Source organism: Falco naumanni, chromosome 1 (assembly GCF_017639655.2).
Source record: "Falco naumanni isolate bFalNau1 chromosome 1, bFalNau1.pat, whole genome shotgun sequence".
NCBI classification, from domain to species: domain Eukaryota; kingdom Metazoa; phylum Chordata; class Aves; order Falconiformes; family Falconidae; genus Falco; species Falco naumanni.
Genome location: NC_054054.1, coordinates 230,909 through 254,256, shown reverse-complemented (window position 1 = coordinate 254,256; position 23,348 = coordinate 230,909). Strand labels below are relative to the sequence as shown.

Here is a 23,348-nt window from a genome sequence, read left to right as displayed (position 1 = left end):
AGTAGGATGAAATAGGTTTTGGGTCAGCCACGTTCTCTGGTAACATGTTTCGTGTGTGAACCTCTGAAAACGTTATCTGTGACTGCAGACATCTTACAGGTTTTCAGGCCGCTCTGCTGAGGCTCCGTGATTTTCCTAGCTTAACGATGGCTGTCTGTTCTCCCCCTCCATTTAGTTTTTACAAGCTCATCTATCTGCATAGTATCCAACCTTGTTCTCTTTTCTAACTTGTAGTTCATGGAACTGACGGGGAGAGGTGGGGGATGTCACTGGACTTACAGGAATAATGTTTTCACAAGCCTCTAAGGGACCTCTCAGTTCCTTCGTCATCTTGGCTGTTACGAAGCATTTTGAGTTAATCATGTGAGATACTGTATGAATACTGCCTGTCATTGGAAAAGCAGACTTTTTCTTTTCTTTGGTACAGACTATCATTAGATAACATTAGCCTAGCCCTCTCATTTTTTTTGTCTGACAATTTTCTTAGGTTGTCATTTACAAAGCAACAAACTCCTAGGTCCCGTTAAATGATGGCTTTTTCTTCAACGATGTCAGCCAAAGTAACAAGAATTTGATAAATGTTTGCAACAAATCTTCTTCCCACGGTCCTCATCTTCAATGTTTAATTACATCAAAAGATACGAGAATTAGAATTTTTTCCTCTCCTTTTTCTCACTGGTTTTTTTTCTTCTCAAGATGCTTTGTGTAACTTCTAGATCTGAACAAAAGTGATGCTTTTTTAAAGTTAATATGCATTATTCAAAAGTTGCTGGAGCAAAATATATGTGTATTAATTTTAGTGGGGTTTGTCATCCTTTTAACAGTATTAAATCTTTCCATATTGCTATTAAACTTTTTGAGTACGCTTCTTCCTTTTCCGCAACCAGATTATCTCCTTGTTAGAAAGGAAACCAGCTGCCATGAATGTCAGCTATTGTAGTTTCAGCTGAGCAAGAAATCAGTGTATATATCTTAGTCTAAGCCTACCTGTTACAAAAAAAACACCCCACAAACCTGTTTTGACACTTTTTGGCAATATGCAGATACATTTCTTCTCATCTAAAGAGAGTTCTGTGTTTAAATTGTGACCTGTATTGCATTATAACATAGTCAAGATACTTATTTTCTCTGAAAATACACCAAATCATTTAATTTTTGTGAACTTTAAACAGTGATTACAATGGTAAGTGTGAATATTCTTAATACTACTGAGTATTGGCTTGGCTGTTTAACTGAGCTGAAAGATGCCTGGGTGTACCCGTATAGAGGAAATACAGACTTGAGGCCTAATTAACTTCCTTCAGAGTAGCAACCATTACTTTTGCTTTGATTCTTTCAGTGAAGTAGTGATTTCTGTAGTATTTCAAACTAATACGCGTGCCACAGTTAGCCTACGTGTGTGGAAAATTGTGGCCCTTGCAGAAGTGGGAAAACGGAGAGAATGAATTCTGAGGAATCTCACTGGAGCTGCCAGAATGCCGGTCACTGAAGTAATTAAAAGCTGGTACCGGCAGGGCTCCAGCATGTAATCCCCAATTATCTGTGTTCCTATTTCCAATAATTCAATGATATGAGAAGATTTTCTGTGCTTTCCTTGGTTTACAGCAACTTCTGAGAAGAGAAAGGAGTAGGAAAAACGCTCTTGTTCATCCAGTCTAAATATTTACTGCTTTGATCAAAGTTGCAGGTCCAATATGTCTGCACAACCCACACTATCGAGAAGTTGCTCAGTCTCTGCAGTGTGCTAAAACAGACAAGCACATACAGTGCAGCAAGTTAAATCTTCGCCTGTAATCTGTTGTAAATCTTTACCAGATGGTGGCCTAGGGAGAACTTGAGGTAGCTGCTGCAAAGTAAATGGCAAAAAATAGCTGCCATGGCAGAAACAATGTGCTGCAGAAGTTTTGTTGCCTTCAGAAAATGAGAGTATGCAGTTTCTGTCTGCAGTGCTTCTTCAAAGCTTTGTACTTGACTTTGTGTCTGTGTGATACATGCAAATTTATTACAGCCTCCTAAGCAAAGATTTTTCTAAAGGCTTCTCTCTTTTTGTTCTTCTTCTAAAACTTCAGCAAGAACAGAACTTTCTTTGTAGCGAAGAACAACTAGAAAGCCCTGCAAAGGTTATTTTCAAAGGAGAAATCTTTCATTCAAAGCATCCTGTAACAGTCGATACTGTGGCTATTTATTTTTTTTTCCAAACCTTTTCCTGAGCAGGCTCTTTAACATTGTCTGTGCATGCTGGTGGAAAGCAGAATGTGCCTAAACAGAACTGCACTAAAGGAATAACCTCAAGTTTGGGGCCGCTCTAAGATGTGAGGATTTTCTGTAGAAGACTTCCATTACCCAGCTGGCCTTCGTGACTAATAACAGCCTTGAGGAAGCTGATTTTATAAAACTTCATTGTTTCATCCACATTTTTGTGAAGTGTTGTGTGAACTTCTTGTGTGCACGAAGGAAGCTCATCAACTGTTAGTGGATTATCTGATCCACTGCTGTATAATTTCTTCAGTGGATCAATGATATTTTTTTGTCAGGAAGGGTGCAGAGAGGGTCTCCTTAATTTCACATCCCGGTTCCTTCAGCAGCTGTTGCTGCCCTGCAATTCCTTATCTTCAGCAGTTGCACCATGCTTAGTCCTATCTGCCCTCTGGTTGAAGCTCACCCTGTTTAAACCATTCCTACCGCTTTGCTCCTGCTCATAGCTGTTCATCTCTTCATTACCTACTTCACATTGCAGCTTTACCCGCTCTCACGTCGTCCCTTACTGCATCCAGTGTAGCTAGGACTCGTTTCTAGGTGGTCTAGTAGCTTGTCCTTTCAACGATGAATAAAGCAGTATGTGCTTTACAAGTCTGCCGAGGCCTTAAAAATGCATTTACTGTGTTTTTGCTTGTGTTGTATTGTGTGTTCCTGGATTTTGAGAATGAGAGTGTGCTGTTGGATAAAAGTATTTCTCTTGCTTTTAATCAGCACATAATTAAAGAGTGCAGGAATGGATGATGATCGTGTTGATGAGAGGAAATGGCTTACTGAACGCAGAAGAGGGTGAGAAGACGGACAGCCCATAGCAGATGAGATTAGATGTTAACATAGTTCAGCAATTTAGTATGAATTTGCTGGTTTTTACCTCCATTAAAATGACTTCTTCTAGCCATTGTGGAACAACAGGTTCTAGGGCTTCATTTTGGATGTCATTGGTGAGGTACAATAGCAAGGTTCCTTTCTTGTCTCTTTTTCTTGTCCAAAGGCATAGCTGATGGTTTAAGATTAGGTTTTGCACCTTATTTCTTTAATGCAGATGAATAAACAGGTGATTGAACAGGTAATTCCCTTTTACCATCTCTGTAGTGTAAGTAGGTGGTCTTGTGTGGAGGCTTCAGAAGCGAGGGGGGGAAGGTAGGTGTTGCTCAGTTGTGCTTGAAGTGAAAGGAGCCAGAATGGCCTCTCATGAGGAGCAGGAGGTGAAAGCTGAACCAACTTCATGTTCCCAGTAACTCTAAGAAAAAAAACTGGAAATTGTATAGAGATGACTTGCCTGAAAATTGTGGGGAGAATTTATCTGAGAAGGCTGCTTTTTTCCTTAGTTTAGGGGCAAGGGTTATGGCCCAAGACTGTCTGAGGTAGACGTTGTGAAAAGGGGAGTGAACCTTTCGAGTCTGGAGTTGGAAAGGAACGGACTAGACTATTTGAGTGAATGCATGGATTAGACTCCTCATCTGCGGACTATAAAGTGGTCTCTTACTGTGTGGGAAGATCTCCTCATCTTTGAGACTTCCCCACTTGGCCTACAGAGTGAGTTTTCTTCTTGCTCTGTGGAAAGAGGACAGGCTGCAGGGGGTGAGGAATGCGGCAGGACCCTCTCTGCAGTCGCTGCACCAAAGTGCACGGTGGATTCTTTGGCCATCAACATTACGGAACTGTCAGCTTGCTCTGTGGTGGGATCAGAGCCAAGGGATGGCTGCAGGATGAGGGACAGTAAGAATGAGCAGAGTCCTTAAGTAGGCGGTAAAGGGAACCAAAAGTAACCTTGGGTTACCTGCTGAAGGACACCTCTTCAGTGGGAGCTGAGTCTGACCATAGTAAAGGCTGATGGCCAGAGGCTTTCTAACTTTGGGGAAGCGTCCAAAGCCCCACTCGAGTGAAAGCAAGTATTTTAAAGTGTCAATAAACTGAACTCGCAGTAAAACTTGCTGTGAGATACCAGAAAGGTTTTTATCTCTGGTAAGTCTGAAAGGCTAATAGGGCTTTCCTGGTTTTCTTGGACTTGCAAGAGTTATTCATGACTCTGAGTCATAATTAGAGAGGAAAAAAACAAGCTTGAAGTTATTTTTGTTAATTAATTTCAGACTAATTATTGCTTCTTATTTATGACACTAAGTGTGGTCAAACTGGCCCATATTCAGAGAGATGCTGAACTATTCAGCATGTCTGTAGTCTGCTCACTCTTATCTATTATGTGTGAAGAGGAATGGGATGAAATACAGTTTAATGCATTACAATCAGGTGACATTAAAGCAGTTATTATCTTATCATGTATTTTATCTATCTAATTCTCCCCTGTTATTCTGAAAAGTCTCCATTCAGTGTGACATGAATGTTTCGGTCATGGCTCTTACTGTTTTGTTTGAAGTCCTTTTCAGAATAGGAGCCTAATATGGTATATTATGCATAAAAAGATAAATTAATTTCTGGCATAATTTGATTAATGCTGGAGTTGCACTATAGCTGAACTGGCTCAATGGAATTGTTTGAGTGAGGAGAAAGCATAGCATTCCCAAAGGTTTTACTCCAACTGTTTTCCTGTCACCTAGATTTGAAAAGCTTTCTTGGTGGATGAATTTGTAACTGATTTATGTTGGTACTTAATAGCCAGACAGCTTTATTTTAAATCTCTATTATTTTTGCTATTCCTTTCTGTAGAGCAGTTCTAAGCCAGCGTAGTGATAACCTCATTTTCTTGCCTGGGTAATGAGATAGCGAGTGTATGTACACAATACTTATGCAATGCAGGAGTTGGTGATTATGTTTTCTGAACTGGAGCTCCTCAGAGGTGCTTAATATTTCATCACAAATTGCATTGGTGAATTAACAGTTCATCTGGCTAGTTAGATTTACTAGGGCAGATGGCATTTCGCATGTGTGATGAGAGCAGGAAAGAGACAGAGCAAAGCAGTAATGCAATTAGCCGTGTAAATGAGCCTCACAAGGTAAAGCTCTTTAACCCCAGTGATAAAATGTGTTCTGTACTAAAGCCGTGGATTACTGGTCCTGTGAAACAATGTGTGCAGCTGGTCAAGCTGAGATTTCAGAAGTAATCCTGTTAATCAGAAAATAGAGGGCACTGCTTTTTATCACACCTTCCTGGCACTTTTGTGTTTGAAACAGAAATCAGCCTCAAGGTGGTACTCTACCAGTAATGTAGGAGAAAGTCATGGAGTTACCTTAGTTAAATTTTACATAAAAACTTACTTGAATGCTAGAGATGAGATGTTCTAGATAGGGAGGAAAGATGCTTCATAAAAGCAAACCAAAAGCACAGACTGGATTAAATGTGACCTGAGGTGGCTCTTCACTGTGCTACAGTAAGCAGTGTAGCCATATGTAAAAATAGGATGCTTATGTTTACACAGTACCTGGCACAGGGTGTTTGCCCGCTTAACCCTTAAACGCTGCAGTAGGAATTGTGATTACTATCGATGTAAAACCTAATAGAATCATAGAATTGTCTGGGTTGGAAGGGACCTTTAAAGATCATCTAGTCCAACCCCCCTGCAATGTGCAGGGAGATTCTTGATGCTGCAAAACCACTCAGGCATGTTTCTGCTTACAGATGCGTGGGTTAGTAACTGCAGGTAATTAATTAACTGGGAATATGTCTAATGCAGTTGATAGTGAGGCTATTGAAATAGCAAGTTGATGGCAAAGACTGGTCAGTCACTGGTGAGGAAAACACCCTGAAGCATCATGTTACTTATGAAAAATCATTGCAAAGTAATACAAGTAGTAAATCTTTATTCAGCAGGAATGTCTCACACTCTGGAAAACTAAGGGGAGAAAATGGGCAGTGTAATGGTGGGCATTGCGCTATGTATAAACCCTGTATTGTTCTCACTATTTAACTTGCCCAATCCATGTCGGAACTTTTTGTACCTGTTTTCAGGCTTTCTTGTTTATTATAAATATGAAGGTGTTTTCATTTCAAATGAAAAGGCTTTAGAGCCTCTGAAATTCAAACCCATGTTGAAAATGCTGTTTTCTGCATCTGTTAAGAGTGTATTCAGGTTGATTTCTGTCATTGTTTTGACTGGCAGGCTATAAATTACAGAAACAGTATAAATAAACGGTGAATCGGGAACTTTCTGAGCAATTTAAGCATATTGCAAGTAATGAGTGCTTTGGGGGTTTTTGTTTGGGTTTTTTATGTGTGGGTTTTTTGGGGAGGGGGGTGATTGGTTGGGGTTTTTTAAGTATTAAATATTCTCCTTAGAGATATTCAAAACCTGTCTGGACGTGACCCTGGGTGACCTGTGGTGGGTGACTTTGCACTGCACCGGGGGCTTGAACTGGATGATCTTGGAAGGTCCCTTTCCAGCCTCAACCATCCTGTTTCTTTTGAGTAGTGTAACATGTGTGTATGCTTGTGCATACAGATGTCCATTAATATATATGCGTGTATGTAAAAGTTCATGTAAAATGTTTTGTTGTTGGGTTTTGTTTGTCATTTTTTAATTTTAATGTATGATGGGGACAGACTCAACTAGAAGAATGGGGGAAAACTTCCAACTTTTATTTAACAGGAAAGGCTAATTTTCTAAAATTTGACCTTGTACCAATTCCCAACAACAGGAAATGTATCAAAGGAAGTTTTTGTCAATAATAAAATCTAGTTTTCATACACGCTTCCTAGCAGTGCTTTCACTCCTTCATTAAGTAATTTATAAGACAAAGTCATAATGATTGTAGGATAACTTTGGAACACTTCAGATTGGAAGGAGCCTCTGGAAGTCATCAGGTCCAACCCTCTTCCAAAGCACGATGAACCTCTGAGTTAGGAGCAGCCTGGAAGCAAAGGCAGGTTGCTGGGGGCTCTCCTACCTGCTTTGGAGTGGCACCAAGGAGGGTGATGCCACAGCATCCTGGACGGTCAGCTGCCACGTTGGGCCGCCCGCACACAGTCCGTACAGTCTGTACTGCTTTGTGCCGCTGAGGATCACAGGAGCTATTCCTTTCTTCTTTCCCATCACGTTCTCATTTAAGTTGGTAGAAGTTTTTCTTCAGCTGCTGTTCTGCAGTGTGTTGTCACAGAATGTCAAATGGTTGAATAAATGTGTAAACAAGAGTTGGTTTAGCCCTTTTCTTTTCCTGCTTGTTAAAAGGCACCTAGCTGTAGAGAAAATTCATTGCATGATAGTTTATGAACCAATATTTCCTGAATTTGTTTATGTGGTAGGTATATAAACAAAAAGAAAGAAATGTTATCTCTGCTGAAGAAGAAAAAAATGTCTAACAACCAGTGTGAGTTACATCTTTGGGGTTTGTGCAGTCCTGCCTCATTTTGCTTTGTATGTCCTTGCCGCTCAAACTCCCAGAGAAACACCGTTTCTGCTTAGAACGGTCTTAATACAGGGAGGACTCTGCTGGTCCCAGTCTGTGAGATGTGTCCGTGGTGTACCAGTTGTGTGTTACCCATGCGGTGGTGTATGCCCTTTCCTTCAGCGGTCTCCTGGCTCTTAAGCTGCAGAGCCTGAAAGCATTTTGTTTGTCCCAGGTGCTTATTTACATAAGTTCTGGCTTTACTTCTGTTATTGTGGGATTCAGCCTTATCTTCTACCTTATGTACGGTCTTTCCGAAATGAGGTTGCCTCACCACAGAGTCCTTGATCATCTGCTGCTAGCACTCTTTCTGCCTTACAGAATATACTTCCAGTCTGTGGGTGATTTGTGGCTTGACACTCCTGCGGTACGTTAACAGATTCTTGCTGTGTAGCCGGCAGCTTCCTCGCAGGGAGTACCTTCTCTAGGACAGCGGTTGTCACCTCACTGTTGTGTGTTTTCTTTCCTGGGGTGCGGGTTTCTGTGAGGAGCTCTGGAGGATCTCTTCACCGTGCAGATCAGCCCAGTCTGTGTTCCCGCTGTAGGGTGCTGGGGAGGGAGGACTGTGGGTTTACTTAGGGATTTGTTTTCCTGAGCCGTGTGCAGGGTTAGAGAGGAATGAGATCACAGCCCCCGTGAACTCACTGAACATATTTAACGAGTGCTACAGTAAGTTCTGAGGGGGCTTGGATTTGTGGGAGATGAACGGTCCGTTTTGAACTGTCAGGCCCTGTATTGGTCCCCAGGATAGGTAACTTACTGGAGGTTTTTATCAAGTACGTTCATTTGCATATGGGGAGACTAAGGACAGGGCAATAGTACCATGAAGTCCACCTCTGTATGAACATGGGGTAGAGTGCTCCTCCTTGAGGTGTAGGGTGCTCCTTCCTAATGTGTTTCCTCTTCATTGGAGGAGACCAGAAGTTCATCAGTTATTTCTTCCCAAACATTCGAACGATGCTGCTTTTACACAACTTGGCATAGAGCATGCCCAGAGCTGCTGATGCCCATCTGGGGCAGAGGGTTTGCAGAGCTGCTGGTGCCCCCCCTTCGAGTGCAGGGTGTCACAGAAATGGCTGGGGGCCATAATTCCCTGCAGAGTTCCCATAGGGATGGCAAAACCTTGGTAAAGATAGGCTGGTGTTGTCCCAGAAAGGGGATCCATTCATTGCAGCTACTGGGGTTTACTGAAAGAAACTGGTGTAATAAAATGACATTTCTAATGTTACATTCCTACTTTCTTTTTTTTTTTGGTGGTTACTGTATTCTGTCTATATTGTGAATAAATGAGGAATGAGTGTGTTAGATGGAGCTGCATGTTATGTTTCTTATGCTCTGTGTGTGTATGTATCTGTGTCTATATGCATGTATGTAGTTGGCATAAATTTGAAGCAAAAGGGATAGCCAGAACATTGTCCAAGTAATTGATAAGTTTGTGATTAACTTTTAATAATGATTTTATGGTACAGAGGATGACCTCAGAAAAACCTTCACTGTATTTTAGGGGGAATTGATCGATTGATAGATAGCCTGGTTATCTTCCTGTGAGCTCATAAAACACACAGTTGATTAAAAAAGTTGCTAACTAGACAGGTTTATGGAAACACTTACATGCTTGCCTGTCCTGTTGATGTCTGTTCTTAATTTCATCTTGCCTACTGAACTGATTCATACCATCCTCTTACCCCCATTTTTATAATTTGTTGTTTAAAACTCTGGAATATTCTTGCTTATTTTCAGATCTCATCAGAAAACTAGCACAGCAGAAGTTTGGAAATACACAGGGCGATTATCAAAAGGTAAATTGTCTATGTGTATCTGCATAAAATAAAGGAAACAATGACTTTGAAATTAAGTTTTGTTTCTAAAACAGGAGATAAGTGTTTTAAAGCTATTAACAACAGGATGAAAGAATGAAGTTTGTGAATAACAAGTCTGATGGCTTCATACAAAAAGTGGGACCAAACCCTTTCCAAAAATACTGTGAAAAAAATTTCATAAGCCACTGTAAAGAAGCTATGCATGGTTAAGGCTCACTTACAAATTCCAGCTGTAATGTGATTGTAGTGTGTGTTGCACAAAGATTGGAGACTCTGTATTGAAAAATTTTTGCTTTTATTTAAAAATGCTTAGAGAGAACCATTACTGCTCAGCTCTCATTCTAGCTAAAGCTATTGCCCTCAAAAAGCTGCGTTTATATGCTGGTTCTGGTGCCTTTGTAAAATAAAGTTTCCGCAGCCTACATATAAAATGTATTTTAGTTTATGTAGCGTGCTAATCATGTCAAGGGTATTTTCCATTCTCTCTTTAGGTTGGTAATCATCTTGTAACAGTTGAAATTCTTAAAGAAGTCTGGTAGCACGAGAAGTTTGAATGTAACGTGCTCTGATTTTAGGTTGTTCTCAAATATAGTGGCCCACTGTTGAAGCAGTGTCGCTGGTTGAGTTCTGCAGCAGGAACCTTAACCGCGGCCGTGCAGTGGGCACGTTACCTCATGTGAGCCCCTTGCTTGTAGTCCCTGCAGTACGGTGTACCCGTCAGGAAGATGAGTATGGCGCTTGGCATGCAGGCACTGAGCTATCGCTTTGAATCAGGGTGACCGGGATGAGCTTGTGATTAGAAAGGGGAAAGCCTTGTGCTTCCATGGCCTCCTGACAACAAGCCTATTGCTCCAGTAGCTTGATAACCTCTGCGTGACATCCAAGTGCGTGGGTATTGTCATGCTGTATCAAGTGACTCTTGCCAGTCCCATAGGCTTGTTTGTGGGGCTCTGTGACAGCAGTGTGCCGTAGGCTGTGCCTGTACACCTGGGAGGAGTGTAGGGTGGGTTTGCTCGGTAGAGGCTTTGGACAAAACCGTTAGACCATAGGTGGTATACATGATCACTAGTATTTAGTAACTAGTGCGAAAATCATGGGAAATTTGAGACTAATGACAGCTGTAATCCTGCATAGTGGAGGCGCTTGTTAAAATACCGTGAGATTATAGGGAGGCAAATACAGTATTAGGTGTTCTTAAGAAGCAAAACAGATAGGGGCTGTTTATAGGTCCTAATTATGATCTGAATACCATGCAAAACTGTAAAACAAATTTGGAAAAGGAAAATATATCAGGACAAGTAGAGAATCCCTTCGAAGACAGAAGCATCAGTGAGAGGCAGCTGTGAAGAGGCCAGTGTGGCTGTAGAAGTGCCCCTGGAAGAATTTCCAGTGAGGATAGGGAGGTGTGAATGTCACAGAAGGGCGTGAGTAAGTAGTTAGAAATGTTGCCTATGGTTTTGATCACTCAAATTCTAGGAGAATGAACTCTGGCTAGGATGAGTTCAGAAAGTGTCTCTTAGGGTCACCTGGGAAACACAGAGGTCTTCAGAGGAGACTAGAGAGTTTGCTTTGCTTAGGAAAAGAATGGATAAGGGGTGCAATTACCCTTTTTAAATATATACCCAGAGAGGAAACACCAGGAAGAAAACACTGCTGTTTGGGAGAACGATGACGCTGTCACAGAAGCAAAGGGCAGAAATGGGCCATGTATAAATCCATGTGAGAAAGAAGAGTTGTTGACCAAGCGCTGGGAACAGGCCTTCAGTAGCAAGAACAGGCAATCTGCTTCTCGTTTATCCTGCTAAATATCTGCTGCCATTCCTCTGCTGTTTTTTTTTGTTTGGTTGGTTGTTTTGTTTTGTTTTTTTTAATCCTATTTGTGGGATGTGTTGTGACCCAGGAGGCTCTTTCCACTTCTGTGCTGTGTGTCCCAGTGTTCCCAGTTGGACTCTTACTGTCGACATCTCCTGGTCCCCTGTCAGGGGCAGCAATCTGTCAGGACAGCCCAGCAGTTGAGCGCAGCTGCTGTGCCTGCTCAAGGGGAGCCAGCTCGCTGCTGCCGTTGTTCTACTTCTGCTGGGAGATGGGCTTGCTTGAAATGTTCAAAATCGTACTTGGAACCAGATTTATAAGGGTGGGTAAGCATTTGTTTTCCTCCCATTAAAAATATAGTTTCAAATATGATTTTGAACATTTTAAGTATGTTGTACAGTAGAAGTTTCATAAAGATGTGTGTGATGCTGAAAAAAAATTCCTAAACCTTGAGAACATTTCTGATTCTCACACGTCAGACTCGGGGCTGAGGAGTCTTGCCGTCTTCAGCTTCTCTGCTTCCCTTTTCCACTTACAAGAAAGGGGAAAAGAGTTATCAGCTGTGAACTTGTCATATGGAGACGAAGGGGAAAAATACAATAAATTCTGTTTCCATTGTGCAAATCGGATTCTTCTCAAATTCCTCTAATTGAATGTTTAGTTTTCAGTGTTGTTTTGAAATTATGGATAAGAAGACAGTGACGAAACTGTTAAATAGACTTCTTCAGTCTTTCTTGAATGCCTTTTCTGTTATACTTTGGAATGATTTAAAATAAACCTGTACATAATTAGTTAGAAGTGAAGGTGAATTTTGCATGTGATGTGTTAAGGTCCCAAAACTGCTTTTGAAGCTGCAAAAATGAAATAAGCATTGAAAAGAAAAAGTCAGGAATATTATAGCAGTTATGACAGGTGGAATTCATGAAGACATCGCTAAACCACGAAGTATAATGCAAGCCCTGTCCTTCTCTTCTGTGAAATGTGTTGGGAATGATACAAAACAGATGCTCAGTGCGAAAATAACTGGTCTGTTGTTGTTTTAATATGGGAATATCTTTTGGACAAATACTAGATTCCTTTCACTTACCAAGGAAACCAGAAATTATCTGCTATGTATTTTACTGTAAATATTTTTTACATGATTATTTAATGGTGCTTCTATGCATTATTTTACTTTAGTTGCTTCTTGTTATTGTTTCTGTGTTGTTAATTGTTTTGGTCATGGTTAATTATTCATTATTCATGTGATTTGTTTTTGTGCATGCTGCCTGTGTATTACACACATTCTTCATTTGTTTTGACTTCCACAGCCAGAAAATGTTGTCCTGACTCTTCAGGTAATGTTTTATGGTAGATGTACAGCTTTCAAAAGACACTAACCACATCTGTATGCACTACTACTATTAAAACATCCATAACTATTTTTAATGTTTTTTTTTAAATAGTGTTTTTCCATCTAACCTATTTTAAGATCATTCATGTTGTCAAATAGTTTTTGAAGTGTTCAGCTAATTAGAAAGGAAAACAGTAATCCTTTTGCAAAATCTAGCCAAGTTCTTCTTCCAAGCATCTAGTTTGTATTCTTCCGAAGGGCTAACAGCTTTTAACCAGCAGTTAATAACAATAATAAATAAAAAAATAGGCTTTATCCTAGAATGGGTAATTAGGTCAGAAATTTGCAACTCTGCTAATGGTGATGATTGCCGTATTTGTATCAGTTGGTAATTAGGGATTGTGAGGAAGGGCATCAGCAAAGCTGGAACTGGAGCATGAGTGATAGCTTGTGAGAAATTGTAACTTATTTTGCAGGACTATATCCAGCCTCAATTTCATCCGTTTGCTGTCAAGTTGCCCTTGTGCTGGCTGATTTGTAAAACAGAAGAGGGCTTAAAGTACTAGCGTGAGAACTAGTTCTCCTAAAATTGGGAAAGGAAAGGAGAAGAGAGATGTATCAGGGAAGGTAAACGGGGTGGGGGGGGGTGCCCACGCCGTGCTGTCTAGCTCTGTGCACAGACGCCTGCCCAATCCAGTTTTGAATGTGTTGGCTTGTGTTTGCAGCAGTGGGAAGCAGTGTGGCCAGCTCCCAGCTTGTCCCCTGAAGCCACAGCGCCTTGTGTAGGGGCTATGCCAGGGCTGCCTGGCCCCAGGGCTGCCTGGCCCCAGGGCTGCCTGGCCCCAGGGCTGCCTGGCCCTGCTTCTTGGTCCTGGGGCACTTGCACAGCTTCCGCAGTAAAAGCTAATTAGGCTCTTGCATTGCATCATTCCCTTTCACTCTTTCCAGCTTCTGAAAGCGTCCTTTTAGTTGCTGGTGCTCTGCTGTTCAGCAGCAGAATAAATGTCTTTACCTGAGAGAGCTTAAAATCCACTTCTTTGTGTTTTCCAGTCCCTAAGCAGTTTTAGCATCAGCAGTTTGGAGAAGCATTTGCAATTGATCATCCGTTGAAGTGCTTCCCTTTGCGGTTCATATGAACCTTTCTGCCCGTTACTGATTAAAAAGGAGAACAAGGCAAGCCTCCCGCCCCCGATGAAGTGTTGATCTAGTTAGCCTTGCGGATAATTTGTGGAGTCTTTTTGGAAGCAGATGTGAGAAACAGTAAATTTGTGGTCCGGGAAATCAAATGTGTTCATTTTTAACCTGTTTCAATTGCATTGATTCACATTTGTTCCTTGTGAGCGTATTTCTCTTAGCACTCATTCCTGTAGTTTACCTAGCTAATACTCTACGTAAATAATTATTAGCTATCAGTATTTACAATGTTACGTATCTTTTTGTTGTATCAAAAGTTGTCAGCTATTGACAAAATACAGAACGTCCTTAACCTTGGGAACTTTGTAGATGGTTTAGTCTGTAGTTTGTTTTTTGTTTTTTTTTTTTTCCTTATTATTATTATTTGCTCTATATTGATTGCAGTTACTGTGTGATATCTGCTATTACCACTATTTTTGTCTGAATTACAGGCTATCTACTATGAAATCGGTTTTATAGTCTCCGCAGCCTTGGGATTGCTATTTATTTTGTTACTGCCTCTTGTGGGACTTTGCTTCTGTATGTGTCGTTGCTGTGACAACTGTGGTGGGGAAATGCATCAAAGACAGAAGAAAAATGCTGACTGTCAGAGGAGCTGTTTTGCAACATTTCTTTTTGTTGCTTCTTTAATAATAAGGCAAGTGTAATAAAGAGAACAATATGAAGCTTGGTATAGCACTAATTTTGCAGTATCATGTGACAAATAATGTTACTGTATTAGCCTACAGGTGCAGAATTATTAAAGAAAATGTGACTACATTGTAAAAAGGCTGCTACCATTGCTATCCACAGGTCATTATGTACTTGCTTGAGAGGAATGTAGGTGTGAAACAAAAAAAAAAATAAGCTTGATTTTGGCAAACGAAGTTTTCACCAGTCTGAAAATGGCAGCTGCAGAAGGTTTTGTTAGCCTTAGGAATATAAGATACTGTGTCCTATGTTCAGTTACCGTCCCATAAGAGAACCTGAGGTACAAAATGCTAGTTTGTTCTTGATAGTGTAGTGGCAGTGAGAAAAATAGTTGTGTGACCTCCTTCAGTATTTGCTTTCCCCCTGATTTTCATATTAGTTCAGAATAATGGGCTTTCTTGTAGGCACTGTGTTGTTTACAGCCTGCATGCACTCACTGTGAAATCCTGGAGCCTGGAGACACTTCGGTGCTACTGGTGTTAGGAGCACACTCTTGTTCTCTGCTGGGTGTGTAACAGATGATAAAGGACTACTGTCAAGACTTTTCCCTGTAGATGCTTTCAAAATACATTGCTTTCAGGCTTTTTATTTTCCTTCAACTCTTTCGTATTTTCACCTGCCTACTATCCTTATTTTGTGATTATAGATCAAGTCTTTTGATCTATACTGTGTCAGTCAGGTGGGACTTACTTTGTCACTTCACTACAACCTAGAATTTTTTTTTTTCTTTTTACTACTGCTTTTCATGACAAATTGAGACCTTGCCTATGCTCAAATGTGGGCCACACTGATATCTGGTGTGGGAACATGCTCTTTTCTCCCAGGCATCACTAACAAATGTGACACTTCAGTATCCTGAAGACCAGAAAGTCAAATGGTACTGCAGGTGGTAGGTGCATCCCTGCCATGATGACAGGACAAAAGTTCTCCATAGTACAACGGTGCCTTAAAGAAAGTAAGTTATTAAATTATCTCTCAGCATGCCAAAACTGAAGGTAGCTCACAGACCTTGCCAGCTATCTTTACACCACGTTGCAGGATGCTGTGTTCTGGTAATAATGACTGAGGAATGTTGCCTGTCAGCAGAGAAACTGGGAGATCATCTGCCCAGTTGGTCTCTTTATCTTGCACGTTTGCTGCCAGCTATTCTTGTGGTATTAAGCATACCCAGCATTGGCAAATGATTCTTTGCAGATCATGACTGGGAAGTCAGTGATCCTTACTGACATGCTTTCCATGCCTAGGGAGTCTGCCTCGGACTCATCCTTTTTTTGTAAGACATCAGGAGTATCGGATACTTAATTTAAGGGAGGTGTTGGCGTGAGCTCTGTCTGCAGGTTTGCACAGGTGGAGATAATCTCCTGTGACTCGCTGGCTAAGTCTCTAACGCTGAGAGTGCTGTGCAAGGCAAGATAGGACTTTATGAGACAAATATTACTTAGCCCAGCTTGGCTTGAGTGCTTGGGTCTCCGTACAAAGCAGATTCTGCTGCCCTTCCTGGATGTTCTTTCACAGGAGAAGAGAAGATGATGTGCCTGGATCTATTTAAGCCTATGTCAACTTGCTTGCTGCTGTGCTGAAACACAAAAGGACAGGTAGACATTGCCCCAACAAAAAAAAACCAAAAAAAACCCAAAACCAAACCCCAAAACCCCCCGAGAAAGCCTGAGATTTACTTAAAACTGTTTATTTCTTGTATTGTATGCAGGCTGTCCCCTTGTGGACTATTCTCTACTTTTTCCCCCAAGTTGCCACAGAATTTCATATTAGGTGGAAGATTTACCTGTAGTTGTTCTTCCAAAATCACACTTCTCAAGGAATGTGCCATATGCTATGACAATAATCAAAAGGTTCATCCTGTTCAAGTAAAATGCTTATGGCTATTTGCAAACAGAGCCAAAAGAACAAAAACTCGAATGATCTCTGCTAATACAGGATTACATCAAGATGCAACAGTAAATCATTAAGGTGGATCCTCTCATTTTTGGGGTAAAGGTCGTGGAGCATCAGGGGCCTCCTTTGGGAGTGTGTCCCCCAAACCCTTGCCAGGTGACTGGAATGCTGTAGACTTCTTCACCCCAACTAGTGTGCTGCTTCAGGAGATGCATTTAGCAAGACATGCATCCGTCAGAGTGCCCCAAACCTGCACCTCTGCCAGTGGAGCTTTGCTTTAAATCAAGGCTGTCCAGTGGAAGGTACATGCAGACAACTGATGGGGGGGAATGGGAAGGATTTCTAGGTGATGGACCTCTTCAGGATTACTATTTAAGTGTACATTCTGCATCCTCCTGTCCCTTTCCCTTGCAATGCCAGACATTATGGGATTCACACAGTCAAATGATCAGAACTTTGAAAGTAGGAAGCATGAGAATTATTTCTTTTTCATTAAACTTTTTATTTTTTCCAGTCCTTGGTATGGAAAGATGTGTTCAAACTGTATTTCCTTGTCTGGGCAGGACAGGTCAAATGCATAGTAGAGAGTATTAGTAGGGGAAAGACTCTGAATGTGGAGGTTGCAGTAGATTGTGTATATAGGTGACATCTCTTGAAAACTCTAGTAAAGGCTGGGGAATGGCTTTTCTGTGTGTCAGCATGCAAGTTCACACTGACATATATGCAGTTAATACAGATTTTAGAAGATTTCAGCTAGTAGATTTTAATCTCAAGGAACATTTCTTCTCACTTTTCCATTGATAGGGTCCTCTGGTAATTAGGATGAAGTCAATACTAAGCTTACTGGAATCATGTGTAAAGGAATTAAAGATGACAGATTTTTATTTTTTTAATTAAAAAAAAAAAACCACAAACCACTCTACCTAGATCTGCTCTCTGACGGTGGGGTGCATGTGGGAAGTATGCTTTCCTCAAGGAAAGGTACAAGAGACCATTCAGAAGACTTGTGATTACATACACTGTTGTTTATCTTAAATAGGCCTTCAGTGTGTAATTTTCCAGTACGTGCATTTGTTTGATGCATTTGAAATACTTCTTTTGGTAGATTGAACCAAGAACACATGTGGTGTTTTTGGTAATTTGCAGTTTTTCTGTATGAATGTTGTCCTACAAAGTAGGATTCTATTGCTAAAGGGCATAGGATGTAGAAATAATCTATCAAATATATAGCTGAGTAATTTGATTTTTTATATTCCAAATTTATCATCAAAAAAATTATGTGCTTTTCTGCAAAGGTTAACTTCGAATTCAGGATCAGAGACCTGCTATTAAATCTGATTTCCTAGTCATCTGCAAGCTTAGGCAAACATATGTTTTCTTTGGGAAAGAAATGTGATTTCATTGAGTTCTAAATTGTAAAGTCAAGGAAGGGACACTTGATTTCTTTAGAAAAATATCCTGATACATCGCAGTACCAAATTTAATACTGGTGATAGAAGGTGTCCTGGCTATTGGATAGAAAAACACATAGTCGGTTTTCTGTCCTTCCAAGAGAGGTTGTGTTGTAAGTTTTGTGAAGTTGTGGATGTCGTTGTGTATGAGGCTAGGAAAAGCCAAGTCCGAAGGAAGGGAATGATACTTGGCATCTGGTGAAAAAGTTGTTACAGAAGTTTCTAGCCTGTTATTTTCTTAAATTTGTTAGTTAGTAGTGAGGAAGGTAAGATTCTTACAATATGTAAATCTGTTCAAGTTTTCTATTCTGTGACTTGGGATTTTTTGCAAACACAGCTAAAGGAGAAGCTTCGGTCCCCCACTGCAGCTGGATTAGTAACATTTATATCTGTGAAACCCAATGAGAAATTGAGGGTGGAATATCTGATTCTTGAAGAGACTGTTTAAACAATTCTCTAATCTGTTAGAGAATGTAGAAAAGGCATGTCCTTTTCATTCCTGCTTTATGACTTTCTCCTTGTAGCCTTTTATTGAATGTTGACTCCAGCCTCAGTTACATGATAAATAGATTTATTTTTATCCTCTCTCATGTTGCGTGTTTGTTTAGTTACATTCAGAATGTAGTCACAATTGTTCTGAGTGCCTTGTCTGCTTACAGCATCTCTGCTGTCTTGTTTCCTCCCACTCCTTCCCTTTAGGAGATGAAGAGAAAAATTATCATGCTCAAATCTTACAAAGTACTGTTTTGTTAGCTTCCAGTTGACCTTTCTGCTCTGGAAGCATAATAGTGAAAAGACATAAAAACGCTGGCTGTCCAAAGAACAAGGATGTGATAAACTCCAAACCTCATAGTGACATATAAATGTTTGTTTATCAGGAAAAATTGAGATAGTTCATCTTCTGATTTAAAAAAAAATAAAACAATTACCATCACTGTAGAGTGAAAAGAAGTAATACATTGCATGTGTCTATGATAAGCAAAGTAACTGGTTTCATTTTAGAATCATCGAATGGTTTGGGATTTTTATGCATTCTGAGCTACCCATGGAGGGTAGCTGATGGTAATGGCTGCTCAAATGTTTTTTGTAGTGGAAATACAACTATGTCATTTGCTGTTAGTTAAGTAAATAGCAAGATAAGTTTTGGTGTCCCTTCATTCATTAATGACTTCTGGGAAGATAGTTAATTGCCAGTTTTGAAGACATAGCTGTGAAATTTTGGCTAGGGAAGCAACTGCTTTGTCAGACTCTGTTATCCTGTTATGAATATTCTTGGATGTTGAGAAAAATGTTATTGAAGCATTTGTAGTAGACCAGCACCTGTAGCATATAGTCTTGCCATCTCTCTGTATCGTGCTCTGAAATCAGAATTTTCCTACTGAGAGTATTTGTCAGGGCAGAAGAGATTCTTGTACTTGAGGCTAGTTTTACTGGGAGAACAAGCCTTTACGTTGTTTGGGAAGGCTAAAATAGGAAAAGCAAAATAAAGTTGAGGGTTTGGTTTTGGATCACTGATAAGAGGAGACATGCATCATCAGGGTGTTCGCTTCTGTCTTGCCGGGATATGCAAATCATGTTGGTTTAAGTATCCATTTGCTCTCCACCATCCCATTTCTCATTTATCTGGTTGTATTATGGCTTCCTTTGAACACACGTTTTTTTGCAGTAAGAATTATTCTTACCCTGTATATTTTGCCCCATCAGAAGCCCGTTAATGTATTTCTCTAAGTCTTACTTAAAAATAGTATTCAGGCTGTCTTGACACCCCAGCTCAGGAAGTTTGACAGCCTGGGTGGAGTGCAATACCGTTGGTGTTAGTGACTCCCTTTTGTGCAGATGTCCATAGTGACCTTTCAGGGTACCGCCTGCCCCTCCAGTGTTGAGCTGATGTGCTGTCACGCGCGGTACGGGACTGACCCAACGTGCCATCCAGGAGCTGCTTGTGATGCACCCGACTGCAGCCCCTGGGCAGTGCTTGCCCTTTGAGGCTGTACTGAGCCGGTGTTGAGTGGATCTGTGCTGTCCGCCAGTTAAACCTGCGGAAGGTTAGTGCTTAGCTTAGCCCATCAAGTGGGCTTGTAGTGAGCTGCCTTTGAGGCTGCTACCGCTCTAATGCTTGCTTGATTTTTCTGGTATTTGTCTGAAAGGTTAGCTGTTGTGACCAAGAGATGTTTACAAACAAAAAGTGAATCATAGAATCGTTTAGATTGGGAAAGACCTTTAATATCATAGAGTCCTACCGTAAACCCAACGTTTACCAAGTCCACCACTAAACCATGTCCCCAAGTGTCGTGTCTACATGTCTTTTAGATACCTCCAAGGATGGTGACTCCACCACTTCTCTGGGCAGCCTGTTCCAGTGCTTCGCAGCCCTTTTAGGGAAGAATTTTTTCCTAATATCCAATTGAAACCTCCCCTGGCACAACTTGAGGCCATTTTCTCTTATCCTATTCCTTGTTACTTGGGAGAAGAGACCGACCCCCACCTTGCTACAGCCTCCTTTTGGGTGGTTGTAGACAGTGAGAAGGTCCCCCCGAGCCTCCTTTTCTTCAGGCTAAATGACGCCAGTTCCCTCAGCTGCTCCTCATAAGACTTGTTCTCTAGACCCTTCACCAGCTTCATTGCCCACCTCTGGACGCCTTCCAGTACAGTCACTTCCCTAGTCCTGCTGGCCACACGGTTTTGGATGCAAGTTGCCATTTGTCTGTTGGCAAAGAAAACTGGCCAGTGTGGAAGCCATTGTCTGTGTGAAAATGTACATGTTGTCTAATTCTCCTCTCAGTTCTAGTTTCTTCACCAGTTTCTCTTATCAGGCCATCTACTGAAGTTTCCACCACTTTCTATAAGCATCATCAAGAAACTGTATTGAAGAGTTAGTCATTGGAGTCTGCTTGTCATCCTTCTGTTTAAGTCTATTTTACATCTAAACTAAACAAAGAAACGTAAGGGTGATATATGCTAAGAGAGCTTTTGAAGCCTCTCACGGGACTTCTAATTGCCTTTTTCCTTACTGTTTGTGCAGATCTGTTATATTGTAATTAGAATTTTACAGTGGGGTGTGATCAAATAGAAAATCAGCAGCAGTGCTGGCTGGAAGTCTAACTCACTTGCTACCTTTTGGCTTAGTATCGGGAAATGCCTATATATTATTTTAGCGTTAATAGGGACTATCCGTGTGCTTTTAAAAGATCCTTGTAATTATGTAAATAAATTGGGCCATTAGCAGTAAATGCTGCTGACATTTTCAAATGTAAAATATTTCTTTTCACTGTTAACTTATGCACGTTTGCTGGTAGCTGTGTCAGGGTTAATAATACTTGTAAAAAAGCCTAACGTTTCTAAGTCTGGTACAATTTACCTGGGCTATATTCATCTTCTGACAGTATCAATGCAAATGGATAAGTAGTTGTGCTTTAGTAACTTCTGAAGACTTCAGGTTAACATTGCTTTCTCCTTTCTGTTTTTGAATGAGTAGTGAGAACTTGTAGAAAGAAAAAGAGAATGTGTAAATTTATGGAACTGTTTATTGTGATAAAGTTGACCTTTTTTAGCTGTAATTTTTTGTTTCTATTTTATGTCAGAATGGTCGTTTACAATAATAATTACCTGTATTTTTTATAGTGTTGGAGTGCTCTGTGCTTATGCTGCCAACCAGCATTTAACTAACCAAGTCCGAGGAGCAAAGAAACTGGTTAACAGTAACTTTAAAGATCTGAAAATTTTCCTTAACGACACTCCAGCGGTAAAGAATTTTTATCTTTATGGGGAGTGGGAGGGAAGAAGTGTAAGAAAGAAATATTGCAGAACATAGTTGTTTGTTTGGCATAAATTACTTTTTTGTATTTTGTTTATTATTTATATGTCAGTCTCACAAAGTAGAACAAATGATGCAAGGTAAGACAGCAGTAAACGTTTGGGAGTTATCCTGATGGATCAGTATTCTTTGAGCAACTTCTGAGCTGTACTCCTGGAGTATGGTGCGATGGTGCTTGTAGGCACTCTTCCTTCTGCAGAACTAGTGCAGGTTGCTAGCAGAAGGTGAATCGTTTGGAAAAAAATATGTTTTTAAAAGGAATACATACAAAAAAGGGAAAGAAGGTTTTTCATGAGGACGTGGATTCTGTGTTTCTCTTTCCTGTTTCCTTGTATTTTGGACTTGTTATGTGCTCTGGGACTGAGCTACAGTAACTTCTTTTCCACAAGTATTTTTACTGTTTTTTCTTTAAACCAGGGTCATACTGTGCCATAATAAACAGGAAAGATTCTTTTCTTTCCACTCTCAAGCTTTCCTTAGAGTCTGGAAAGGAGCCCTCTATGTATCTTTTTTGCATGGGGGGGGAAATGCTAGTAAGGAAGATTTTAAACTTTGCCATGTACAAATGTCAATTCTTAACGGATTAGAAGGGAAAAAAAAGCCCGACAGTCCTATTACCTTGTCTTTCATTAATTTTAATTAATTACATTTAATTAATCTGTTTTACTTCCATGTGACTGATAAATTGGAAACAGGAGGGATCCGTGAGTGTGGTAGCATCCCAGTCACAGTAACTCTGGGCTGTTCTCAAACAGGAGACATCTGGGTGGTGCCTTTAAATGTTTCCCTAGCTGGAGTTGTTCCCTATAGAATTAGTCATTTGCTCATGGTGTTGTGACAGTCTGGTGATGAACATATGTGGCAGGAAGTGGACACCATGCCAACAATTTCTTTCTTGAAGCAGAGTGCCTTTTTGTCAGTTTGGAACTGACTCAGGCACAGAAAGATGCAATCCAGTTGCATTCAGAAACCACTAGACTCCCCTTCGCAGTACATCGAGCGATGACAAGAAGTGTCGGAACAGAAAATCTGTTATGTAGAACTAACCATCTTAATAGATAAAAAAACCCCAGACACTAGCTAAAAAAGTTAATAAACACCTGAATTACTGAATTTAAGTGTCAGGATTTGAACACTTGTGCCAGGGGTTCCTCAAAGTCTCACTTAGGTAGCAGGTTTTTAGTTTCTAGGCAGCATTATTTTTCTTTTTTACACTTGCTACTTAACGATGCAGTCACCAGTTATATCTTTTAAGTCATTTTGTCAGAGAAGGTACGTGAGTATCATATATACACACACGTTTGTAAGAATTTCTCGAGGATAGGATAGGAGAAGGATGTCAGCTTCTTGAAAAAGTTGTAGAATCCAACTATTTGGCTATAAAGCTCTGAAATCCTAACTGGTGTCCTTGACTCATCAGTATGAGGTATACAGCATATAAGAGGATTTATAAAAAGAAGTCACATGTTAAGTGTCCATGTCATAGAAGATTTGCAGACCGAGTATTGAGCGATAACACTATTAGTTACACAGAATCGCCTTTTGTCTGTGACATTGCTGGAGACAATGCAAAACCTGTAGCTCTGCAACATTTTAGTCCTTAGGTTAGCCTAGGAAGACAAAAGAAATAAACAAAAAATACACCTACAGCTGCCTTTAGTAAGCAATTCTCAGGTTTGTTTGGGTTTTTTTTCACTTTTTTTTAGAAAAATGAGCTCTGCCTCATACTTTATCATTTAATTACATCC

The 23,348-nt window shown here is 40.4% G+C and overlaps 1 protein-coding gene across 24 annotated transcripts in view; it reads left to right on the top strand.

The window, feature by feature from the left end:
• PROM1 (prominin 1) overlaps positions 1-23,348 on the top strand; it is a 68,986-nt gene that overhangs the window by 19,355 nt on the left and 26,283 nt on the right. For 21 of the 24 annotated variants that reach the window (XM_040593722.1, XM_040593329.1, XM_040593163.1 and 18 more), the window contains 4 exons: positions 9,334-9,392; positions 12,536-12,562; positions 14,184-14,389; positions 21,408-21,528. In XM_040593722.1, coding sequence (XP_040449656.1) covers positions 9,334-9,392; positions 12,536-12,562; positions 14,184-14,389; positions 21,408-21,528 — 413 coding nt within the window. The remainder of the gene's footprint in view (positions 1-9,333; positions 9,393-12,535; positions 12,563-14,183; positions 14,390-21,407; positions 21,529-23,348) is intronic. The other 3 variants (XM_040594196.1, XM_040594819.1, XM_040594997.1) reach the window with 1 other exon arrangement.